This window comes from Phalacrocorax carbo, chromosome 2, assembly GCF_963921805.1.
Source record: "Phalacrocorax carbo chromosome 2, bPhaCar2.1, whole genome shotgun sequence".
In the NCBI taxonomy this organism is placed as follows: Eukaryota; Metazoa; Chordata; class Aves; order Suliformes; family Phalacrocoracidae; genus Phalacrocorax; species Phalacrocorax carbo.
In genome coordinates, this window is record NC_087514.1 from 46,621,301 (window position 1) to 46,646,645 (window position 25,345).

A 25,345-nucleotide genomic window follows, 5' to 3' on the forward strand; every position below is an offset into this window, starting at 1 on the left:
GCACTGTTAGAGTTCAAGATTTGCCACTGCAAGGTGCTCATTTATTAATCACAGAGGCATTTCTAACTTGTGACTCTACCATAAGAGAAGGTATGTTTAGTAACAGCTTTGCCTGGTTTCGAACTGTCTTTTCAGTGCATCACGTTATAGCTGGAAGGATTAATTTGTAACCATTATTTGCTATTGTTTTAAAGCTCATTTAAAATGCTCCAGTGAATACTTGAAAGGGTAAATGTAGAACAGTATCAAAAATTTTCTACAAGGGCTACTGGAATCATTAAGAGTTAAATCAAGAAAGGAAATTGTCTTTAAAAGCCAAGGGTTATTGGGCTTTTAAGGACTTTTCCCTATAGGCACTCTACAACTAGGGGGTTTAAGAAGCTGACTGGGCAAAGCATTAGAAAATACAGAGTAGGAAATGTTTCTTTGTGATTAGGAAATGCTAGAAAATACATTGTAAGAAATATTTCTGCATGGTTAGTGGTAGGACTGAAATATTAGACAAAGCAATGATCCAAAGTGGCTGGTGAGCAAATATTGGCCAAGTTATGCTAGATGACTATGGTGAAATACTAAATTGCCCCATTGCAGCAAAGCTCCAGGGAAATCAGACACTAACCCCTACCATTCAGGACCTGGCTAACATATCTTATCCATCTGCCTAAAAAATATTGGTATACCTTACTGTTGCCAACATCAACAAGGCTGGTGTGAACAGAAGGCTCCTGAAAGAAGATGGTGAAGGAAGGAATATAATAAAACAGATTGTGCATCAAACGTATTCTGGGGTATGAATGAGTGGGAGCAGAGCTTGGCCAGCACAAGGCAAACAGAGCCCACTAAGAAGTATGAAAACTTGAATATCCTAATGACCCACAGCAATGCTGTGCTTTTTTATCCCTCCACGCTGTCTGTACAAGAAATCAATATGATTGAAGTGAGCACAAATAATTAACAGCATTCATTTCAGGAAAGGCCATACAAACCTCTTACAGCACAAATGGAGTTGGCCTGAGTTGTAGAATCCAGCTCATCAAGTCTGACAGGGCCAGTCAGCTCACTGAGGTCAGCACCGGCAGCCGAGTACAAAAGAGGCTTTTGTAATAAGAGAACAGTACGTTCAACACAAATAATCCTACCTGCCAACAAAGACATTTCAACTCAGTACAGTAACAAGGAAAAAGGTGACCATGTTAATCGTCATGGCCAATAAAGACAGCGATCTCTGCCAGCTACTAAACAGATGGATAGACTCCATCAGGTTTTCTCAATGACAAAATATTTGTTTTCGGCATACATGCATCATGCTCTCGTTACACTTTGTGACCTCCAGGGAATAAAGATGTTTTAAAAATTTGGACATGGCAGAAGGGAGTCCGATTCCACTCTGACTGCCTCACACCACACTTCCTGCAAACACAACACTACTGTCTACTCCCTGATAATAAGCTTGGGCACCCAAGGCGTAAGATGTGAACTATACATGCAGGCACCATTCAGAACCATACCTGAACCTCAAAAAAGAGCAAGTAAAAATTAATATAAAGAGAACTACCATCGTTACATAATCTGTATTGTGGCCAAAGCTCACAGCTAAGATGGTACAGGAGATTCTGTAAAATCTCTGTATCCAGGGACATGCATGTCTCTAGATTCACCTTCCTGCTCCTTTTAGAGGTAGTTAAAGTCAATAAAACAAGATTCTGCAAGAATACCAAAACAAATGAAACTGGGTTTCTTAATACTTCTGCGTCTTCTGTCAGCTAGCAAATTTGTTTGACACTGGTCACTAGATGCAACAGCCATCAGGGAAGACTGACAGAAATATTGGTGGACATATACCAAGATCACTGAATTTCTCATTTACTTTGGAGATCAAGCCACAAATCTAAAAAAGAAACCTTACGGGAACGCTCTAATTACAACCCCTTTCAACCTTCTCAACCCAAAATTTCAATGTCTCATCTTCACCTGAGAATGAAAGTCTCCATAGGCCACATATTGCAGTGTCAGAGATTAGGATGCTATTTCAGTTTGATTCCAACTGCTTCAAAACCACGCATAAAGCTTACCATTTCCCCACAGCGCATCCTTGAAGAAGACTAGTCGTGATGCAACACTGAGGGCTTCTGTGATTTCTGTAGTGAGAACACACGGAGCAGCAACTGACACAGCCACAACTTTTGGCATTATATGAACCACATTTTGCAATGTGGAGTCAGTCACAAACAACCAAATCTCACTCTGGTTTATAGGAACACTGTGTTTTGTCTAGTATTAAAAAAAAAAAAATTGGAATGCAGTTGTTAATGTTTAGTAGAAGGAAAGACTAAAATGACATTCTCATTTAAATAACTAATAAAACTGAGAGAAATTATTACATTTAGGGCTCGTGCAAGACAATGAATCAAAGCTTTATTGGAATTTTTCATTACTCCTTACTGCAGATACAAACGTCTCTACCTTAAATTAACTTTCCAAGGCTGACCCACTGGAATCTTGGCTTTATCAACTACTGTGCCTTATCATAACTCACTTGGACTGTACTAGGGATTCGAAAATATATTCGAAAATATATAATATATACACACACACACATATAAAGCTAATTGGCTGGTTTTATGAACGAAGTCTTATATGATTTTTGCCTTAAAAAAAGAAAGGCTAACACTACTACCAATATTATTCCTGTGTGAGCAAATTTTCCATGTACTGTTATCTGATTCCCAAGAGCACCAGTCCTTGGCTAATAGCTACTGTAAGCTATAAGGCTGGAGGTTTTTCTTTCTGTTGAACAAACATCTCTAAATATTTGAATGATGAAATTTGAATACATAGAAAGAAGAAAGTAGATAACTCATACGTACGAAACATAGGAATTTGCAATGACAATGTAAGTTTTCTTCCTAAGAAAGTCATAAAAATATACTGGTGTGCCTAAATTAAGCTGTATCGCAACTACTGATGTCACAAACAAAATACCTACCAACTCAGGCTTCATATCTGAAAAGAATTATCATAAAATCCATAGAATTTTAGAAATTTTTCACACTGGGATGATGAGCAAGACGAACTAGACAGACATTATATACACATCAGTGCTTACTCCAGGGTCTCTAACAAAATCAGATGCGTTACAATTTGCCGATTCATGCTTTTCTTCTTTTTTTTAAGCACAACTTTTATAATACCTGTTTGCGTATATAAATTTTCCCATGCTTTAGAAAAAATGGGTTTAGTAACAAAGCATATTTCACTTCTACCAGTCCAAGCAACTTGCAATTTTTAAGATTCTAATATTTTAAAATATTTAACTGAAATTAAGTTACTTCCTTAATTTAAAAATCTTTTGCTACTATTTTTAATTAAGTCTGCTGAGTAAAAATTCATACTTAAAACATTTAAATTGAATTAAGATACTGCAATGAGTGGAGACACACATATCACATAAGTACTTTATTCTCAAAGTTGCATGACTCTAGCATAAGGTAATGCAATGAGAACCCCAACTTTTTGTCTTCAGTTGAATTCAAACCTTGAAACCTTTAACTACACTAGAATTAGCTTTTTGTTCACCCTAGCAGCTCTTAGAACAAACGCAGTAATTGTAAATAATGACTGGGAAAGTTTATAACTCAGATATTACAGTTATGTCTTAATACAATATATGCTGCCTGTTGCACTGACGTCGTTTCTTTGCCTAGGAAGTACATACATTTGAGTACCTCTTCTGTGTGTATAGCATTAGGACAGCTTCAAAGAAAGAACTTTTACAGCTGTCCCATGAGACTTACTAACACATTAAAAGCTGACTTTCAGAAGAATCATCCAAATACTAGTAACAGCAAAAAATCACAAGTTAGTATAAAATAATCATCTAGCTATATGTGACAATTTGTTCTGAACAGAGAGGGCACAACAGACAAATAGCAGCAGGATTGAGTTATAAGGAAGGACAGCTCCTTAACCACAGATGGAATATATTTCCTCATATTCCTTCTGTACCACAGTACAGATTCTGAGTAATAGTAAAAGCATATTTCCATTCCTCCTTCACACAAATGAAGTATCTCAGAATATTGTAGCTACATAGAATATTACTTTTAAAGTACATCTGAATTAGCTCACGTAGCAGATTATCTAATAACAATAAATCTGCAAAATAAACCGTATCATAGTCCCTTCCTCACTTACTACAGCTTGATGATTTTGCATGCAAAGGATGTCGCCTTGGCAAAGGCAACTGCAGTAAACAAGCTGCTGTTTGTGGCCTTCTTCTGGGAGGACTAGGCAAGCAATACACTAACAGCAGGTAAATACATTCATTTACGTTCCTAGAGCGGTTATCCAAAAGTTACGCAGAAGAAGAATATCTTCTATTGCTTTTTCCAACATTACTTTCAAAAAATTATGAGTACTCATGTTGTTCACTTATGAAAATTTAGTGCTTACAGGTGAGTAAGTGAATAGTCATTAAAAAAACCCAGCTAATAAACCTCCTAGTAGCAAAAACAAATAATAGGCCTTTTTTTTTCTGCTAGACAAGCTTCCATTCTTCAAAATCACCTCTGTTCCTGCATGCTTCATCTTTTCTCTAATTTAGTGACGAAGTGCATCTACACAAGAATACTGATGACCCACAGCATCTCAGATGTAGACATTCCTGAATACAAAAATGTTTGGCTAGGATACCACTAGTCCGTAATTTTGTTTTATTTCTAAATAGAACAGGTTTCTTGAAAATAGAAGTTCATGCATGTACGTGTCTGTCTTTCTGTTAACGCCCTAAAGATCCCATCAAGTTAGCCCTAATTTCACATTTGCAAATGCTCTGTTAAATTCTCACTTAGCATGGAGAAAACACAAGAGATACCCCTCATCTCGGGAGTTAAAAGTACTCCCTGCCTAAAAATCAAATAACTCATTGGCTTTTGAAGCAAAAGGGCAAGACCTAAATTAAATTTATGTCTCACACTGGTGGGAAGCATCTCCAGCTATTTTGCTGGCCGTTCTGGAATTTCTTTGTCTTTGGTTCATATGCTTTGATTCACACTTTGTTTCTTGTGGAGCTGATGGACAATTGCAAATTCTTCTCCACCAAAATTCTGTGCTGGCTGTACTGAGGATCTAGTCACCAGGAATAAAAAAATAAATCAGCAACAAAAAAATCTTTTAACTACTGAGGGAGTTAGCAACATTTGGCATGAAAATTGTAGCACCATTCAGAAACAAATAAATACAACATAATTATAAGCTTTCCAACATAGTATGGATGGCAGATGTATTTACCTAAGAGTCCTAAGGTCCCTTCTACTAACTGGACCATAAAAGCCAAATTTGCCTGAGGGGCTTCTATTGAAGTCAACAAAAATAGTCCACACACTTGCATGCAAAGAGCAAAACTGTATTTTTATATAACCATCATCTGTTAAATTCTATCCCCAGACACTCAACTGACTGGGAACTTTTTGCTATTTATCTAAGGACAGCTTTTATCTATAAACGGAGTCTCAACAAACTTCCTGCAAGCTCCCTTACCAGGGTGAAATATTACCTCTGGTTAGATACCTATTTATTCAGAAATAATTAGCTTTCTGGACTGGATGGTATTGAAACCGGAGGTGCAGTTCATTTTACCCATTCACAAGCATTTTAGACCTGGTGATAATTCTGCTCATACAACTCTTGACGAAAATCCAGGAAGGTTTTGGGTTTTCCCCTAAACAAGATGAACACTGGCTTCTTCACATAAACATAACATTGATTTTATGTTGAATTCATTGCTAAGTGAAAAGATTACCTGTGGCCTTAGATACAGCACTTGTGCCCAAAAGCTACAACGTTCATTACACCCATCAATCTGAAAATAGTACAAAAACAGGGCATGAGACAAACATGATACCAGAAATCCAGTGGGGCAAAGTATTTGTTATCTGACTTGTAAAGCAGATTACCTGAAGAATTTCCTTTAGACCACGAACAGCTGGTGGCTGGTACAAATTAGAAATCTGTTCTTCCTCATCCACTTCCACATGTATTTCACCAGACTGAGCAGTAAGAATGTAACAGAAGCTGGGAGGAGGAAGATTATTTGTCATCTATTGAAAAGGAAAAGAAATGTGACCTTAAAAAAGGCACTTTAATTTGGCCAGTCGGGTTTTATAATAATTGCCAAAATGAATCACCCAATTTACATTTTAAGAGGGATGGGAAAACAAAATTATATGGTTAATAACAGTGACTCTGAGTTAATAAACTGACATTCACAAGTTATAAGTGAAATCAGCTTGTGCGTATCATTCTTTCCATAATCTGACATTGATTCTCATCACAAAAACATCTCATGATTTGGCACAATTGGCAAACACTTTGACTACTTCAAGGTACTTGTTGGTTTTGCATTTTTTTTATTACATGGTAGGAGTGCCCTGATTATTCCTTTTTTTTTCTTTTTTTTTTTTTTAAACATCCATAACTTTTCTGAGATTTGGGGACTTTTGCATGTGGGTGGGTTTTTGTGATAGTAAACAGCTGACTAACTTTTAAAGCTGCCAAATTAAATCCAGGACAGCACAAGGAGATAATGAAGAACAGGAACACAACAGCTACAAGAACTGTTCTCTTTGTGTTATGCCAGATTCTTCTTTCTCCCTTAAAAAGTACCGTGACGTAACAACTTTATCAATCACCACTTAAAGAGGTCCCAAACTATAAAGGCTTCTGAGGAAAAAAAAAAGACAATGCTAGAAAATAATTTTTATTGCGCATATGGTAAAATATTCTTCTAGCAATGTTTGTTGCTAATAAAGCATTTCACTTAAAAAAAGAAAAATGAATCTATTAAAGACAGCTGAATACCCACTAAAAAAATCTGCATAAAGAGGGAAAAAAGCAAAAGGCATCAACTGAAATTCTGTTTGCCTCTGACAGCACTAAAGAAGGTATCTGAGTGTACACATGGCTCAAAAGAAATCAGTCCCACAGATCTCTTCCCAACAATATTATCAGCATGCTGGCAATATTATTTATGTACCTATATATAAAGCTGCTTCCATAAAACTGTGCATGAAGCTATACCGTTTGTATCAAGAAAAATGTACCTCAACTGAAAAAACTCCACTCAGCCAAAAACCTGCAGCAGTAAAATGCAAGTCTTGATCCTCTGTGGAATGAATGAGTGTTTTAAACCCATGACAGAAGTGTAAACTACATGATTATGAAAAGTCTTCTCCATTTTTAGATTGCTAATAAAATAGAGAAAATTAAGAACAAATGAGAATCATAACAACGCTAAACAACATCTAAAAGCTTTGCTCCATCCGTGGATGTTCCCATTCTGTTGTCCACAGAATTCTGAGGCACAAAACAACCCGTTCCTCTGAGACTTCTGAAATGTCTAGATGAAAGGGACAGTCAAGGAGAGAACAGCCATTTCACTCAGTTTCAGTCTCGGTTTTACATATAATCAAGGTCTGAACTTTTTATTCTTCAACATAAATCCCTGCACAATGCAAAGAACACTCTCCATTGCCAAGAAAAGATTCTCAGACTTTAGAAATAACTAGTAACATCCACCTTTAATGTCCCCTGGTTTTGAAACTTGTTTATTTCCAGCTTTTTCTTCTTTTTTAGGATTTACATCCTGATTGACTCCCCTAGGCTGTAACATAAATTTTTATCACCATAAACTTCTTCCCCCAAGAACAGCTATACAGGAACAGCAGGACAGCACACGCACTCGGTTACTCAGAATCTTCTCAAATGATCTCACGCTACCAAAATGACACTTGATATGACAGAACACCTTTTCAAATACAACCACTAATAAAGGGAAAATCAAAGATGCAATTTTAGATTTGCAAATGTATAGTAACATACTTAAAATCTTTAACTGCCTTTAACTTTAAAACCGTAACTACCTCCCCACCCCCTAAAATCACAGAAACATTAAATACTTTTTCATAGATTATTTTTGTGTTCATCCTTTGTTCATCCTTTGTCTTCACATGAGACAAGTATCAGTCAAAATCATTCTAACTAGTAGGAGACCTGATTCCAGCAGTCAGTCTGTCCTCACAGAAGTTAATCTTCATAAAGGTGCTTTCGAATCTAAGGCTGAAAAGTGCTTCAGAGAACAAGTTAATACCCTTGTATACAGATTTCTCAGCTGGCTCCATGCTATCTAATATCTCTTTCCTCCTGCAAGGAGAGGAGAGGAATAATTTGTCTGGACATCCTACCATTCTAGCTCCAGAGGATTAATAAGGTGCTAACTGCATCATTTTGGAAAGATGCTGCTGATCCAGAGGGCTTCCGGTTAGCCTAGGAGGTTGCCAGAACCAGTAAAACAAAACTCAGTAGCTAAAGAGAGGGAGAGCATCTGATTCCCAACGCAAACACGATTACACTACCAACAAATATAGTCATGAGTGAAAAAATACATTTCCATAATAACAAGACTTACCGCTTCACAGTCTTGACTTTGTCCAGGAACTTTTACAGGTACTACTGGAGGCCACAGACTGTCTATCAGACTAAAAAGTCCTAAATCCCTTCAAAAAGACCAATAAAATCAGGTTTAAAATGTTTTCCAGTGTTATATGTTATACTAAAAAGATCCATTAGGAAATATAATTTAAACGATCACATGATTATGAAAACAATTTCAAATCATATTTGTTTTCTGGAAGCTGGTTTTGATTTCCTCTAATTAAATCTCCATCATTTCCACTGCAGGGTGGAGAGGGAGGGAAGGGATGTATCACATTCAGTGGCAAGCAAGTCATATTTAATCCTTTGCCACAAACCGCCTGCTACATGATAAAATTCAGGGGATCTGGGGTAAATGCTAACTTGGGAAGGACAGAGGTACAACTTCTTCTATAAAATAGCTTTTAACTATTTGAACTGATAGGTTAAAAAGAAATGTTTTGCTTCTAAACATTTTCGTTTCTTGCTTTTCTTTAACAGCTGATTGTAACTGCTTTCAGGAAAGTCAGAGATTATCAGATACAGAGAAACGGGCACGATTTTGTTATCTTAAGTACATGTGCAGAGGTGGTCTCCTTCCTACACAGCTGCTCATTTAGTTACAGTTATTTATTTATTTATTTTGTACGCTTCCCGCTTTTAATTTAGAAACAAACATAAAACTAACAGCCCAGCATATTAAGGTAAAATGCTGCAGACTCTTTAGCTTTAGCAGTAGCTGCCTTGTCAGCTGATATGGCATCCTTGCAGGACAGGCAGGAACATCTGAGGGAGAGGCCAAGAAAACAGCTGAAGGAGGGGAAATAGCTACAGATAACCAACTTGAAGAGGCATGCATTTTTGGGTTAAAGCTCTCAGTTATCTTGTCCTAGTTCTCTGTTCTGTGTAGTCGAAGCACAGAGGTCTGGATTTTAACCCCATGCTGCCTCCAAGAACGAGCTGTCTGTTCCTCCGATTAAGAAAGCCACTATTTCTGAAACAGCTCTAAAAAATTAAGTCCAAAACTTGCTAAAAGTAAGATTAGCCTCTAAACTCAACTGTTTAGAAGAAGGAAAAGGCATACTCTGGCACAGGGCTGAAGCACGTTGCAATACGCTGCTTCTCTTCAAGGGGTCACGGAAACTCTCCTTTAAAGTTCTGCTTTTAGCTTACTTCTGCTTAAGCTTATTTATTTCTGTATTTCCCTAGTCCTTCTCCAGATCCTTAAGCGCTTAGACTTTGTGTGTCTACAGGCAGTGAACTTCTTCCCATGTTTCTTCATAAAGTGACAGGTATCATCTATGTTCAGTGTTAATAACGATGCCTTTGGATCAGCACTGTAAGAAGTTTTATGAATGTAAATATCAGACTGGATCTTGTGGAATAAAGCTTGTGGTTCACAATTCAGGTAACAAGCTGGCAGATTAAAGAGATGATGTTGCTATCTGTTGTCATGTTCTCCACACTAATGAACAGACCAGAAACCAAATGTGCTGCTCTTTTACAGAAATTAACTTCCTGACTTCTAGGGCATCATCGCCAAGTCTGTAAAAGGAGAAGGCTGAGCTCAGAGGCTGGGTTGTTTTGTTTTGTTTTTTTAAAACAGCGAGAACATTACAACATACAAAGCAACACTTCTTGGGTATTAAAGAGACTTTACAGAAATTGACCACTTCTTGAATCCTCGATCAGGGTGACATTTTCTGTCTTGTAACGTACAGAATGATATCCTCTCTGGAGTTACAGGAGGGCCAATGCCCAGTGGAATAAACTGGACTTGCTAACTGGGACATGAGAAAGAAGAGTTACAAAGAAAGCATAGCCTTCCATACAGTTCAGGCAGTTACACAACTGGCCTTCTTCGTACAACATGCAGCATGAGGGCAAGGGCACAGCACAGGTATGAACATCCCACAAACACTGTGTATGTGTGTGTCTGTGTGTGCACACGCGTGCAGAGACCACATGTTTATCAACCTATATCAAATCAGCTATGTTGTTGCAGTGCCAGTATAATCACACCTCCACGCAGACTGTACACTGATACCTAATCTATCTTTTTAAATTTGCACAAGGGCCATAAGCTGTCCCTTATTCTTTAGCTCTCTTCCAGCTTGCTACCCCATATCAGAATATCTATGACATACAGTAGATTTTCTTCAATTACTTGTGCCCTTTTGGAGAAGGTCATCTACTGCTTTAACTAGGAGCACTTAACCATTAGTGAATGACAGTGTTTGTTTACAGTCAGGCAGGTGAGCAGTGTGTAGAGAGTGTCTCCTGAACATCTTAGCCTCATCCTTCTCCTTGGCACCAGCCAGGCCAATGGCAGGGACATCTGCCTCCGGAAGGATTTGCAAGTTCCAAATCACATCCTGCCTTCTCTACCAAAGGGGGTGATCTCTCCTGGAGCTGTCAGTGATGCACCAGGGACTGTATCAGACAGTGTCCATGGTGAGGAGCTCCCTGCTGCTCCACCCATTTATATGCCTCCAAGAAAGTTAACTCTCGCTTTACACTTTTGGACTTTGACTTAGCAGAAGGGGGAATGAGGTGGAGGCAATGACAGTGGAGAAACGGCAAGACATTGTGTCCTCCTCTGTAGAAAATAATTATCCATATAGAAAGAATAAAATTAATTATCTTTATTGGCCAAGCAACACTCAAATCCTGCTTCAATCTGAGTTGAACAATGGGTGTATTTTATCCAATATGTGTCTCCTTCTTCAGCTATAGAGTCGGGATGAGAGATGAACAGCTGGCTCTGTGCTACAGTGGAGGGACATGGTTAGCCCCCATGTACACAAAGAGCCTTTCTGGCTACAGAAGACAAAAGAAAGACTTTAAAATTTTCCCCTGGGTGTGTAATTACTAGTCACTATTTAAAAAAAATTAAAATAATTTTGATCACAAAAGGACAATCTTCTAAAGAAGGAAAAGTACAGTAAGAAGTGAGAAGAAAGAGGCTCAAGGATAAAAAAAAAAAAAGAGCATGTAATATTCTATAACTTTTCTTCAAAAAAAAGAAGAAAAGACTGAATCTATACCAGGAGGACAGAAATAATCTATTGGATTCTAAATGACAGATTAAACCCCTTACTTCCCACGCTAAACTGAAATCTGTGTTTGGTATAAATGGTTTTGTCCCACAGTAAATATGCAGATGTTCACTGTGTATCACCAACATAGCAAGGCCACCAGTAACTCTGATGGAGCATTAGAGTATAGACTTCCATAGACGTATGGAATAATGACAGGCAGTCCTCTACATACAAGTACTCTTCTCTTCTGTAAACCCACATCTTCAAGCTTTGCTTATATATAATGATACTTTTACGTGTGTGTGCGTGCATGTATACAGACAGAGAGACCTATGTATATATACATAATATGCAAAATAATTCCATTTAGTATCCTTGATTATTCTTATTATCCAACGTGCTCAAAAGGCATCCCTCTCGATTGAAATTTTGCTTGTTAAACTTTGGTATGTCTCTTCTGTGTATCCATAAACACGAACTGCCTGCTGTGTTCCCAGACACAGCAGTCAGAGAATTTTAAAGATTTCATACAGGCTAAACACATGGCCAAGAAAATGCAAAATATACAAGCAGCACATGCAGAAATTGATCCTGACTTATTTAATAAATTTTCTTAAACTACTCCATAGAAAAATAACTGGAAGATAGTGAGTGATACTACTAAAATAGCATTTACTTCTCCCTCCCCACAAGTCTCGCCATAGATGATGACTGTGCTGCCCTGTACAGGAGAAGCTGCTTTCAGTCACTCACCTAACCACCTCTGTTCTCAGTTTCACAGCTTGGCAGGAGACAGAAGTCACCTTCTGCTTCTAACCTTCCTGGCTTGTTTGTTTAGCCCTTCACTGCAAAGTCAAATGGCATACATCCATATGTGCACACGTGCATACACGTTTGCTCTGTGATTTTTGATAAAAACATACAAATTAAAGAGAAAAGCCATTGTAATTATATTTAGACTCTGTAAGTGATAAACCAGTATCTACAGTCTCAGTACCTCCACTCTGATCCTATGGAAATGTCATTTATTTCACACTACAAACTATACTACAAAATCAAACAACTTCAAATTTTGATTTTTCAAAACCGTATTTCACTGACTCTGACCTGACAACTTATTTCATAACTCACTAAGAAGATTTTGTTAATTTCTCTCACAAGCATGAAGTTTCTTCTACAGTTCTCGTCCAAGAACTTTTGTGCGTGACATTCCTGATTCGACTTTTTAACATTACAGCTTACAGTTTAGGAGATCTTTCAATTTTAGTAATCATACCACAGGTGCAGGGGAAAATTACTACAGGGAGAAAATATCAGCAATATCAAAGAAAGTAGAAGGAAAACAATGCCCATAACTAGGAAAAGAAGAAAGACCTTGTAAAGTTTATAGTAAGGGACAGGAAGAAAGATGCTAGAACTCTCTTCCAATATCTTCCATGGCTTTGCTCTGGGGACTCAAGACTTGGCACTTCTCTGTTTCCTCCTCTCCTACTTTCCCAATTTGAGTTTAAACCGAAACAGTTTTCTTTTGGCAGTATCAGTCTCAATTATTACAAACTCAAAAATAAAGCAACTCCTAGCCCTCTGTGAAACATCTTCTTGCTCAAAACTAAAAAGAAATTAAGTAATAATCACCTAGACTGCAAAAGATTCAACTATCAAAAGATGAGCAATCCAAACATAAAGCTGATACTGGAGGCTAGCTCTCCCTTTAATTGAGCTACACAACACCATGTTTTCCCAGACTTCAGTAATAGAAGCAACAAAATCATAAAGTAAAAATCTGAGCCTACTAAACCAGCATCTCAATCAAGATACAAACAGGGAGGAAGGATTGCTGGCTTTTTGTCCCTAAGTTTTGTTTAGATATATGAATTTATTTTGTTGAATAATTTATTCACCTACTTTAATAACTCTATTTCCTATCGTACATTATAAATTACATATACTATCTTAAAACACTGAAATAATAATATAAAATTACTTTTTATTCAATATGGATATGCCTATGTTATTCTCCAATGCTGGTTACCAAACAGATTCATGACAGAAGCACTGAAGATACAAGCAGCAGTCCATGCTTATTAAAGAGAAAAAAACTCGGGAAAAAAAGTTGATTTCTGATACATAAGCAGTCATCAAAAATAAAAAAAAGTAATCCAAATACGCAAAACTTCAATGCAATTACTTAAATTATGCTTTAATGGAATTCAACTTTTAACCACAGCAGTTACTGAAGTGTTTCAGGACGTCCAAACCTCAGAGGTGTGGGTGGCTCTTTTAGAGGGCAGTCTTTTTGGAGGAGGGAAAACCAAAGGAAGGAAGTTATGACTTCCTTGCTCTGTGGAAGGTTCTTACTATTACATTTCCTGTCAACGTCTAGCAATTGAAACACTTCCTTGTACAGCAGTTAGCAGTGGTCCTCTCTTCTGAGTGTAAAGCAAACAGAAGAGAAAGTATACAGAGAAGAGTTAGAGGAAAAAGGAGAGAGATGGATACCAGAGAAGTATGGGATCTAGATAAAAAGAAAAAAAAAAGTAGGAAAACCCTCAGGCACAACAGTGACCAACACTACAGACAAATGCAGGGAGATTTCACATTTCAGTGCCTAACATTTGAAAGTTTAACATGACAAAAACAGAAGCCGACTTTATTTGAAAACACAGAAATTTCCCAGAGAAACATAACACTGGTCGATTAACTCAATATTCAGAGTCTACTTAACTTTAGAGGAAAAGACAACAGGCAGTACAGCAAACTATTATGGAACAACCTGCCATGAATTAAAGGTTGGGTCATGTGCCAAAGCTTATGAGTTGCTGCATCCTTCAAAGTATTTTACCCTATCCAATGTAAGTGTAGATTTTAGCACTACCCATGCAACAGCTACACCTTCTTTTGAAACCTGTTAAGCGTTTTTTCAATTTAGGGACAAAATCGGTACTGACACCCTGCATTAATTATGTATTATGCTAAAGCATTTCTTCCTCCCCCCTCCGTTTTTAAATTGGTGTCTTCTTCCTTCTGTTCTGCTGAATAGAAACTCTTCATACTTCCACCTTATATGAAAGCATAAAGAGAATATTTATATTCAGCAGTAAAAAAACTCAGTGCTTGGCAAATGAGGTGTAAAGACACAAATTGTCAAAATCCAAACTATTATTCTGTGTGGGACTCCAGTCAGGCTATAAACATAAAATTAATATTTTTGTCGATAAAGACAGATATCTAACTACACAGTTTATCCCAGCTCACTGAAATTAATTTCTGATAGGAAGCACCAGGCTATGACAATTTATAGGTTATTTACCCTTGAGGCATTTTAGTGAGTGCTCAGTCCCTGCATCTAATTGCATCTGTTTAGTTACTGGTTATACCGGACATACCTGAAACACGCCTGGGATCTATTAAAATAGGGGGGTTACATGTTAGTTGTACTGCATACAGATTCTTAACCAAAATTCCTGCCTCTAGCAGTACGCCATCAAAATCTCACTTCCTCTTTCTCAATGGGCTGAATTTATAAGATTGACATATGCGGTAGTGGGAGGACAAGAGAGAGAATGTACACCTCTAAGAAGCCACCACCACCAGAGGCAGATCAATGAACATTTTTCAGTCTTCTCTCTTTAAACCACCATCTTTCTTTTCTGCTGATACTAAGCGTGCAGTGCAGGGAACAGTTGTAGGGAAGGCTAGGAGACAAGTATGAATGAGAAGGTGAAGAGAAAAAGTATCAAGAAACAGATACTGAATCACATACCTGCTGTTAATTCAGCTGCTACAATATGGGTTCCTACCTTATTCAACAGCCTTATGAGCAGTACTAGAAGCACTGCTAAAAATAAGACACTGAACAAGCCATTGCAACTTTGCCGTGACTCACCGTGCCCATCTGTTTTACAGGATTGCCAGAAACTGGACTGCAAAGGGAAACACCACTTCCTCTACTGGACTACAAAGTGAAGCATTTCTTGCAGCAATGGTTCTGGGGAGTATGTTTTATGTGGGGTATGGGACTTGTTCTGAAAACCACCTAAATCAAAGAAAGACCTTCAAATGACCTAGTACAAGACCCTAGTACTTGTTAAAGCATATGGGTATTGAAAAGCAATATTCAACATTAATAGTGTTTCTCTCAATGTAAGATTACTATAATTCTAATTTTTCACAGAGTTGATCTCAGTCAATACAGGGCATGGTTGTGTAAGTTCTTATCCCACTTTTCTTTTGGAACACAAGTGTTTTCTGATCAGGAGAAGAAATGGGTTTAGTTTCTTTAGCACATCTTAGAGTACAGGTCCATTCCAAAGATCAAGTCAGGTTTACAGCCAGGTTTTTTGCCTGGGTGTAAAATACCCTTTATTATAGGTTTTCAGTCCTTGAAATGCAACTTCAGCTTAACAGAGTGATTTTAAATTTGCATTTACTGTAATGATGTTAAATAGTACTTTAAATTAAATACTTGATGATGAGAATGGATAATGGCCTGGAAAATTTTTTGGTAAGTAACAGTGGTCCATTGGTGCAAAAAGCTTGTGAACCTCTTGTATCTGTTAAATGAAAATCTTCTCTGTCTCACAGAGGGACTGAGACAGCACTCTGCCTCTGTAAGGGAGATTACAATCCATGCGACTGTGGGACAACATGCACGTATGGGATCTTATTAGCCGTTCTTGGCTTTCTCCAGATCATGTGCTTCAAAGGCACAAAAAAAAAGTCATGACTCTTCCCTCCTATTTTCTACATTTTATTCCCTTTTATCCATTTTTAAAGCCACTGTCAGACTCCAGGAAACAAACAGTTTAAAAGCCATCTCCTTCCAAAAAGTAATTGGTGTTCTCAAAACAAAACAAAAAAGGCAGCAGTCTTTCTTGCAGGGCAGACCACGTAGTTCTTACTCACTTACGTGCTGCAAGCCAAGGATGGGCACTCACAGGCATATCCCATCATGTGCTCGGATATACCACTGACTCTGGGAACCCATTTATCCAGTGGCAATGAGTTCTACATTCTAATTATGCTCTGTGTGAATAAGTACTCCCTTATATTCATTTCAGCTATGGCTTTAGTGTGGTTCCCATCACACCTAGAATGACACAAAACGTGTCCCAGCACTTAAAAGTAATAACAAGTTATAAAGCAGAACTTAGGCTAAAACAATTAAGAAAAAATAAATCTCTGAACAATTCTCCCACCCACCCATCTTGTACAATAAAATCACGTTTTAACCACTGCACTGTCCCTGAAGCTACACTAGCCTTTTTCTTTTAATGTTTCCTAGCAGGGTTACCACCAGCACAGCTCCAGCTGAGCCACCAGTGTTTTCAGCAGTGTGTCTTCTAATCGCCCTCAGAATAGCCAGAAGTAAGTTACTGCTGCTTTGAAACACAATTTACACTAGAAAAAGCCTGTCTCTTATTAGCTAGGCAGAGTACTGGAAACACCAGCAGCCAGTTGTAAAACTTCATTTGTATCCAGAATTCCAACGCCATTATTTAATTTGTTTGGAAAAAATGTAACTTGAAAAAAAAGCCAACAAAATAATTAAATAAGAGGACGTGTTTGTTATTAAAGATCCATAAAAATGCAAGTAGGCTTGAAATCCAAAGGATCTGAAAATTAACACTGCAAGTACATAAAAAGAAAAGCATACTCAATAGTGCTGGCTGGAAAACAACAATTCCATTTTGCTAAACACTTCAAGGCTTTGAAATTTGTTTTTGTTCCAATATGAAACAAAAATGAGACTTTCTGAAAGTTTTCATGAAATGAGAATGAGAGAGAGAGTATTCACTCCCTCTGGACCTGAAAAAATCTTCCCAACAAAATTGTCTCCAAAATAGATAATGTTTCCATGAAACATTCTGGTTTTGATGAAACAGCATTTTTCAACAGGAAAAAAAAGCGTCAGCAGAAATATCACAGCCATTCTAATACTAAAGGCTTATCTAGATCGGATGCTTGTACGGATAAATTATGTTGAGAATTCAACCATTCTAATGATATTTATTTAGGTCCCCATGTGAAAATCATATCCCTTTCCTTAGAAAGATACTCCATAGTGAATTGATCTATTTAATTTTTTTTTCTTGATTAAAGATATTTTATTTTATTCAAAGAATGCAAAAGGAATCACAGAATAAGCAAAATCTGAGAGGTACCATACATCAATTTGTTACTTATCTGGGGGGATTTTTCTAGAAACCTGTGGACATTCTTATTCCAAAATAAGAATGGCTTTATGATTTGTGAGATTTTTTTTTTAAAGAAACTTAAACTGTGCTTCTAAAACCATACAGACTTATCTGAATTAAGCTCTCTTATACTAACGGAAAATCTGTGCTTAAATCTTCAACCCAGACTGGGCAGCACTGTAGAAAAACATAGTGTAATAAACTGTTCTGCAATGAAAGGGAGGTGAACTAATGTTTTTGAGACTTTGAATCTACTGAATGAAATATTGCATACAGTAATTTTTCTTAATCCCTTGCTCTGTTAAGTGTGTATTTGTGTGTTAGCTTATTTATGCTCATTTTGGAGTATGGTTGGCTCAGATACTACTGGATGCCCCAAAAAAGGCAATGAGGACATTTAACTGAACAAAGCCCAGTTCAGTAGTTCCAAAGAATATTGATCACAGAAGTAAATAAAAAGGCAGGTCATCTCTGCCTGCCACAGCACGCAGTACGTTCTCCCGTGAATTGTTCTCACCTTCCTCTCGTAGTTCTTTGCAAAATTTTCATTCCAGCTAGGCAGCAGAATTTTCCTTCCCATCTCCTGCAGTATTGCTCAGTGTCATCTGCAGAACTCAGGGGCTGCAACTGCACCTCACTGAACATTCCATAGGCATCCTGGACAAGGAGGCATAACCTGCAAAACATTCCTCTGTTACTCACTGGCTCCTGCTCATAACAAACTAGTTAGCAAATTTCTGAAAATCACATTACAAGCTTCAAAATAGGGCTCATCCTCTACAATATCTGGAGAATTCCTACCAAATAATGAATACCCGTATCAATAAACAAAACCATTACTGTTAAAGGTTTTCTCGTGTATATTTGCAGGAGCATTTAACAGGGCTACAAAATACAGAAGCATGACTGAAAAAAAGCATAAAGGGCTTGCACTAGGGATTAGATCAAATAATTGCTATGCACTATGTGGTTTGTTTACCTATAAAGAAAGAAGGTTGAGCTTTTGCCTAACTTGGGGTGAATTCTTCAATGCAGACAGAGCAATGATGCAAACATATACGCGCGTGTGTATAAATATAAATATTCTGCTTAGAAGTAAACAAAGCAACATATTTCATAATAATCCCCAACACTGAAAGTGGCAAAGCAAGCATTACATATCCTATAACTTGTTTTAAGAGAGTCCTGAGAATGCAAAGAAGAGTCAAATGTCAATTTTTCTTTGAAAACAAACAAACAAACAAACAAAAATCCAACATGAAACTACAGATGAGTACTTTCAATATTGGGGATGAAGAAGACCAGAGAAACTATTTTAAGGAGGTAATTAAAGAACTTGTTAAACAAACAATTTGATTAAAGTAATCTATGGAAGTTGGGGCTGGGAAGCATTGCTTAAACAACTTGCTGGCATTTTGAGAAGATATTAAAGTCATAGCAGATAAGGCAAAATCAGTGGATGTCATACATTTAGATAGTCAAAAATGCATTTCACAAGATTCTGCACCCAAGATGAGCAGCCACGATAGCATGAGTCATGCAGTGCTGGAGGAAGGAGGCTGCTGTCTACAAGATTGGTTTAATTGCCCCAGAAAGAGACAGTTAAGCATGGAAACTTTTCAAAGGGAGACAAAAATTCCCTTTAAGGGTAGCACTCACATATTTATTTCTAAATAAAACTGAGGGGTGCACTAGGCAGCAGAATTCAGTTCATTTCAAAGGTACTAAAACTACCTTCTCCAGCGCAGTACCATTGCTCACAGCAAGGCAACTCCAACTGCTTTTGGAGCACACATGTAACATATTATTATATTACTATTATATTATTCTATGCATCCTGAAAGCATTCAACAGTCGTTATATCTTTATAAAACACAATTTAAATTAAATGAGCTCCTACATTTCCCTGGAAGAAATCCACTTTTTTTTTTCTTTTTTTTTTTTCTTCACAAGCTTAGGCACATGGAAGACCATTAATCACAGTTTCCTTGTTCATTATGAACTGCCTAACTTTGGCTTATACCCCTGAGAGGGCTGTATTTGACATAGGATACAACTCCAAAGCCTTTCAGACACGAGCAGCTGTGCAAGCACCAGCTGAGAGCCCTCATTTTTCAGATTCTGGTGCTGGTTTTGAGGAGCAGGGAGTGGCAGGACTGAACACAAATGAAGGCTCCCTTATTTTCCCCATTATCTCTAGCTACAAGGGTCCCACACAGAGTCTTCACCAGGCAAAGAAAGCTTAGGTACGATTCCTCCACAGCTTGCCAAGGTTAAGAAGTCTGTGAGAGCCGTGAAACACTGCTTCTGCCCTGAGCAACAACAAACAGGAGGAAACCAGACACTGCTGTGGTGTGTAGGCTGGAAGGATACATACCCTCATCTCTGGGATGAGTGGTGTTCCCAGCCTAGAAAACGGGTGACAGTCCTAACAATACAAACTTGTGTCTTCAACAGCGCTACCACTCTTTTAACCTCCTGTGTAAAACAACCTGTGAGATGCCTTCTCAATTTGTACCACAAGGTCATCTCCAACTCAACAGAACAAAGACTGATGACGTGCTATGAACATGACAGCCCAGAAGCAGAAAAACTATGGTTACCGGCCACTTTCCGTGTTAGGACCTTGCAATCGGTTAAAAACTCTCCCGGGCTTTAACTGATTGGACTGAAACTCCTCATGCTATTGTTTTGTTTGGAAAAACAGACCTAATATGCTCTGGACATTTCTGAAAATCAGATTGAGGGGAAGAGTAAAAAGAAAGCAAACAGTTTTGCCTATGTTAACAGAACATTCAGTGACTGTTAATTGCGAAAAATTAGGCCTCCGTATCTTGGAGTAAGCAAGGGCCAACTGAGTTAGCGTCTCAGATCTGATCAGTTCAGCAGTCTCTTAACTGATCACTGGCATTTCTCATATCTTTAGTGAAACATAACTGAACACAAGTAGTCTCAGACTAGCTGGCACCAGATTTATATTAAGTCCCCTGGGACATGTTAATTGCCCAAATAAAACTAGCTTGGTTGGTGCCGAAGACATCAGTCACTAAAAATGCATTTTCCCAGTCCTTCTAAGCCAAGCAAAGAGATGGCAGCTGTCAGACATGAGAGTCTCATCTCCCCGCATCCCTGGCTGCATATTTTCATCCCTTTGTGGTGGCAGCATAAATGACTAGGGTAGGAAACTGATCTGACCAAAAAAACACTGTAGCCAAGTAATTGTCATCATTATCACCACCATCACCATCAGAGCAGCTCCTTGAAAATCAATTCTGTGGAAGCAAACTCCCATTTGCATGGAGTACTGCTTCTAGACAGGGTTGTATTTTCCAGGCAGGACCAGGAGGCTGAAGCTCCCACTTCAGCTGTCTAGTGTATGTAGCACAACACCCCAGGTCCTATGATGGGAGAATAGTTATCATGTGACAAAGCTCAATATACAGAAGTAAAGGAAGAACTGTGTAACTTGAGGCTTATATCACTAATGTTCCCATTCACACTAGTAATGCATTCATGATTATTGGCATTGTGAAGAAACACAGAGCAGCAGAAACTCTTGCACCAGACTCCAAGTACTTTTGCTCTACTAGTACCACACAGGTGAGCAGACATCCGCTATGCTACGCTTGTTCTAACCATATCCAAAACGTAGTCATGATTTCTCTGCAACATGCATTTAAAATGAAATGCATATACTCACTCACTTGGAAAACAGAATTTCATATGCCCAATTTTACACTAAAAGATGAGGAATATTCCCAACTAATACGATGAAGAGAACTTTACAAATGCATGTTCCCTGCCTCAGCACACTTTCAAAACAGTATTAAAGAATGATGACAAAAACTTGAAATATTCTCAACATCATTTGATCTGTCTCACACTGATTTAGTAGGCAATGCTAAAGGTATTTAATGATGAGTGACAACTGATTTTCCTACTTAATGACTATCATGAAATCAGCTGAATTCCACAACAGACTCAGCAATGCATCTGGAGAACTATTCTCATGTTTGGGGACAGACTTTTTAGTACAGCCTGTTGCAATATGACAAGGGGTAATGCTTTTAAACTAAAAGAGGGTAGATTTGGACTATTTAGAAATATTTTATGTTGCTGGTGGTGAAACACTGGCACAGGTTGCCCAGAGAAGTGGTAGGTGCCCCACATCTACCATTCCAGGTCGGGCTGGATGGGGCTCTGAGCAACCTGATCTAGTTGAGGATGTCCCTGCTCACTGCAGGGGGGTTGGGCTAGATGACCTCTAAAGGCCCCTTCCAACCTAACTATTCTGTGATTCTCTGATTCTCTGAAACTGGTTCTGTTCTTATGGATTTTACACATGCTGTTAGCACCACTAAGAGTAGTTCAGTTGCTTTCAGCGGCTGTTGATTTATGGCCTTAACCTCCTCTCCAGCATTGTTTTTTTCCTTGATTTCTTTTTATTCCCCAAAAAGCACAATTGTATTATTTTCCTACATTACAGTGCTGATCCCATATTGCAGCAAATGTTCTTGCAAATTAAGTTTTAGCAGCAAGTCTAACTGTGATTAAAGCAACAGTTTGTCTCATGATTTTTCCCTGCTTTGAAGCTCACTACCAGGATGAAAGCCCACATCTAAATTATGAGGCAAGCTGCAAATCCAAAATGAGTATCTGCCACCAGGAATTCAGTGTTTATGTTTCGTGCACATCTATCACAAATACTTTTTTTTTCCGTAAAATGTGGCGTTTGTACTAAATCAGTTAATCAGCTAAAACGTACCTTTACCAATGCCTTGTCAGCATGCATAGTAATGAACTGTTAAAAAAAAGAAGGGCAATATCTCTGTTTTTATCAGCAGTGCTCATGTAGGGAAGAAATAAGGGCCATCTCTATTTTTGGGACAATAGTGTGAAACCCTGCGAAGGTCTGAATTTAAAATATGTTTTTGGAAACTGAAATTTCTCAAGCAAAGGAGCAGAGAATTCACTCCAGGAGCAAGGGGTGGCTGGAAAGCCAGTAGAGAAGTGAGTGTGGGAGATGCAGACTAAGGAAAAGGTGAAGTATGACTCATTGGTAATAACAAAGGGGGCGAAGATAGGGAATGATAAGAAGTGAGGCAGAGATTAGCCTTTTTTCCCCCTTTTTTTTTTCTTTTTTTAAAAGTAATGACACAGTAAGTCTCATGCAAAAGCTTGGGAAGATTTTGTTAATTTGCTAACAGCCAGGAGCAAGGATAGGGGCTGGGGAAAGATGAGTCTGACTACTCTGCATTATTTCTATGACTGTGCTGATCTTTAGGACAGAATGTCTCCCAGTAGAAATCTGGAGAGGATTACAGGATTACCTGTCATGCCCTTCTCCTAATCCATCACTCCTCGTGGGTAAAGGGTAAAACCTTCTTTTACTATTACTTTTTTATGCATGAAAAAGAATCTCCGTATTGCTGCCTTGTATCGGGCAGCTGACTTTCTGGAGAAGTAAGGGCAACAAAGGCCTTCTTCATCTTTGCTCACCTCCAGCCTCCTCAGTGTCTAGTGGAAAAGAATAAGAAAAAGGAGATCTGCCTGCAGAGGAGATGAGAGCGCATGGAGGCCAGAACTGACTAATGACACAGGGATTGCCTTTATTGAGTCTTGTGGAAACAAGCAGCAGAAATTTGTCATGAACAGATCTTAATTAACGAATAATTACTTTACTCTAGGGTAGGAGGACAACAATGTGCCCACAGCAGCTTTTCTCTATCCATAGCTAAGCTGTGCTTAGCATGAGGAGCAAGGCAGCCAGGCAAATGCTACCACCTTCATAGTGCTCAGCAGGGACTTCATCACTTTCTGCGGAAGGAAGGGAAAGGGGGGAACGGGAAAAATGCCTCAAAACTAACTGAATTGTATTAACTCTGATATTTGCCCATTCTTTATCTTAACCATCCAAGAGCCAGCTGCTGCTGCTTTGTTTGTCAGAAGGGCGACTTATCTCTTTGAGGTGTGGTCCTAGCAGAGGCATAAAGCACACGTACATAAACACACATAAACAAAAACCCCCTCTCCCTTAATCACCAGAGGCACAACACTACCTACACAACTCCAATTCAGCAACTTGTCTGGTCAAGTCTCGAGGTGGAGCTGATTAACTCCTGCTAATATGGCTCAGATTCAAATTGTAACCTGCAGGACACCACCCTACTGGGATTTAATTTATCCCTACCTTACACACTCCTTGCATTCACCATACCCATATTATCTTTGAAAAATCAAAGCCCAGGGCACAGGTCTAAACACAGAGGGACAACGATCCACCTCCCCCACTCCTTTGTAACACCAGCAGAATTTTCCTTTTAAAAGCACCATATTCTCCAGATCACGTTCCCTTTTGAAAAGTACATACTGGATGTAGCCTTCTTTTGGGAGACACAAGATTCTGTGTCTTCTGCTTAAAACCCATGCCATTTGCTGTCACTAAATAGCAAGTGAAGCTCTACTGAGCATAACTATGGATTCAACGATACAAATAAAAACTAATGCTGATGATGACTAGCCCCTTCTATGCATGGATTGCATAGGTACACAGGTACAGAGGAAAACACAAGCACTGCTGCTTCCAGTTTATAAGGGAAATGTCAAGCTCAAAGAAGAATCCTCGTCATAACTCTCTCCAAGTATAGCCATTTCTAGCACCCAAGCTGGTGGTCTGGTTTGAAGAACTGAGACAACCAAAACAACAATCATTTGCTGTGAAAACTGGAGGTTTAAAATTAGTGAAAAGTAGAGTTTGTGATCATGCACAATGTTATTCTATAATTGTGGAAGGACCCAGCAGGAAAGAAAGGAGACAGCCGTTAAGGAGTGCTGGACCTGGCAGAGCAGGAACAGCGCACACGGTTAACACCAGACACTCCAGTTCCCTCCAGTGAGAGACAGGCTGTCCTTGCCGAGATAGTGGTGGAAACTGTACATGTGACAGGGGTATATCCAGGGCAATGAGCAACTCTTCTCTTAGCATCTTGAATAGAAAATATGCTGTATAGGCCTCCCCAGTCTCAGGAAAGGTATCTTTTCTTTGTAGGCATTTCTTAGCATGTGTGTGACAGAGTATTTACATCATACACTTTGCAAATAACATACTACAGTAACCATACCAAGCCCATTCTTTTGGATTTTCCTTGCTTCTCCTTATGTTTTTAGGCATATGTTAAAAAAAAATGAAAGACAGAGAGAGGTTATAAAATAACTGTTACTTATTTTTATTCACTTCCTTGAACAGTCACTTCAATGCAAACTGGAAAATCAAATGCAACTTCCACAAGGCCTTTTATGAATCTCTGCCTGCTGACTGCTTTTTCCATTTCTTCATTCAGGTTAATCCTTCCACCTACTATTTTCTGCCTATGACCTGAAGAAGCAGTACTTCTCTGGGAAATGGCTTTTGCGCATAGGAAGAGACCTGTACAAGCCTAACACATCAGCAGAGCTACGTTTTTAATGCACAACATGCGTGTAGTGAATGGAGCTCCACACTGGAACACGTGGAACACCACCTGGCTGGTGGGAACAATGTACATCTTGGGAATGAGTGTAGCATAAAAACCAGGCAGCTTTTCATATTTGCAATGACAACCATGGCTTCACATGTGACAATTTTTTCAGCATAAACCA

General features: G+C 38.4%; 1 protein-coding gene across 4 annotated transcripts in view; it reads right to left on the reverse strand.

Moving 5' to 3' along the window:
- SPIDR (scaffold protein involved in DNA repair) overlaps window positions 1–25,345 on the reverse strand; it is a 210,085-nt gene that overhangs the window by 9,200 nt on the left and 175,540 nt on the right. For 3 of the 4 annotated variants that reach the window (XM_064442752.1, XM_064442754.1, XM_064442753.1), the window contains exons 11-16: window positions 18,225–18,383; window positions 8,465–8,552; window positions 5,955–6,098; window positions 5,801–5,860; window positions 2,073–2,271; window positions 987–1,139 (exon numbers count right to left, since the gene is read on the reverse strand). In XM_064442752.1, the coding sequence (XP_064298822.1) occupies window positions 987–1,139; window positions 2,073–2,271; window positions 5,801–5,860; window positions 5,955–6,098; window positions 8,465–8,552; window positions 18,225–18,383 (803 nt within the window). The remainder of the gene's footprint in view (window positions 1–986; window positions 1,140–2,072; window positions 2,272–5,800; window positions 5,861–5,954; window positions 6,099–8,464; window positions 8,553–18,224; window positions 18,384–25,345) is intronic. The other variant, XM_064442755.1, reaches the window with a different exon arrangement.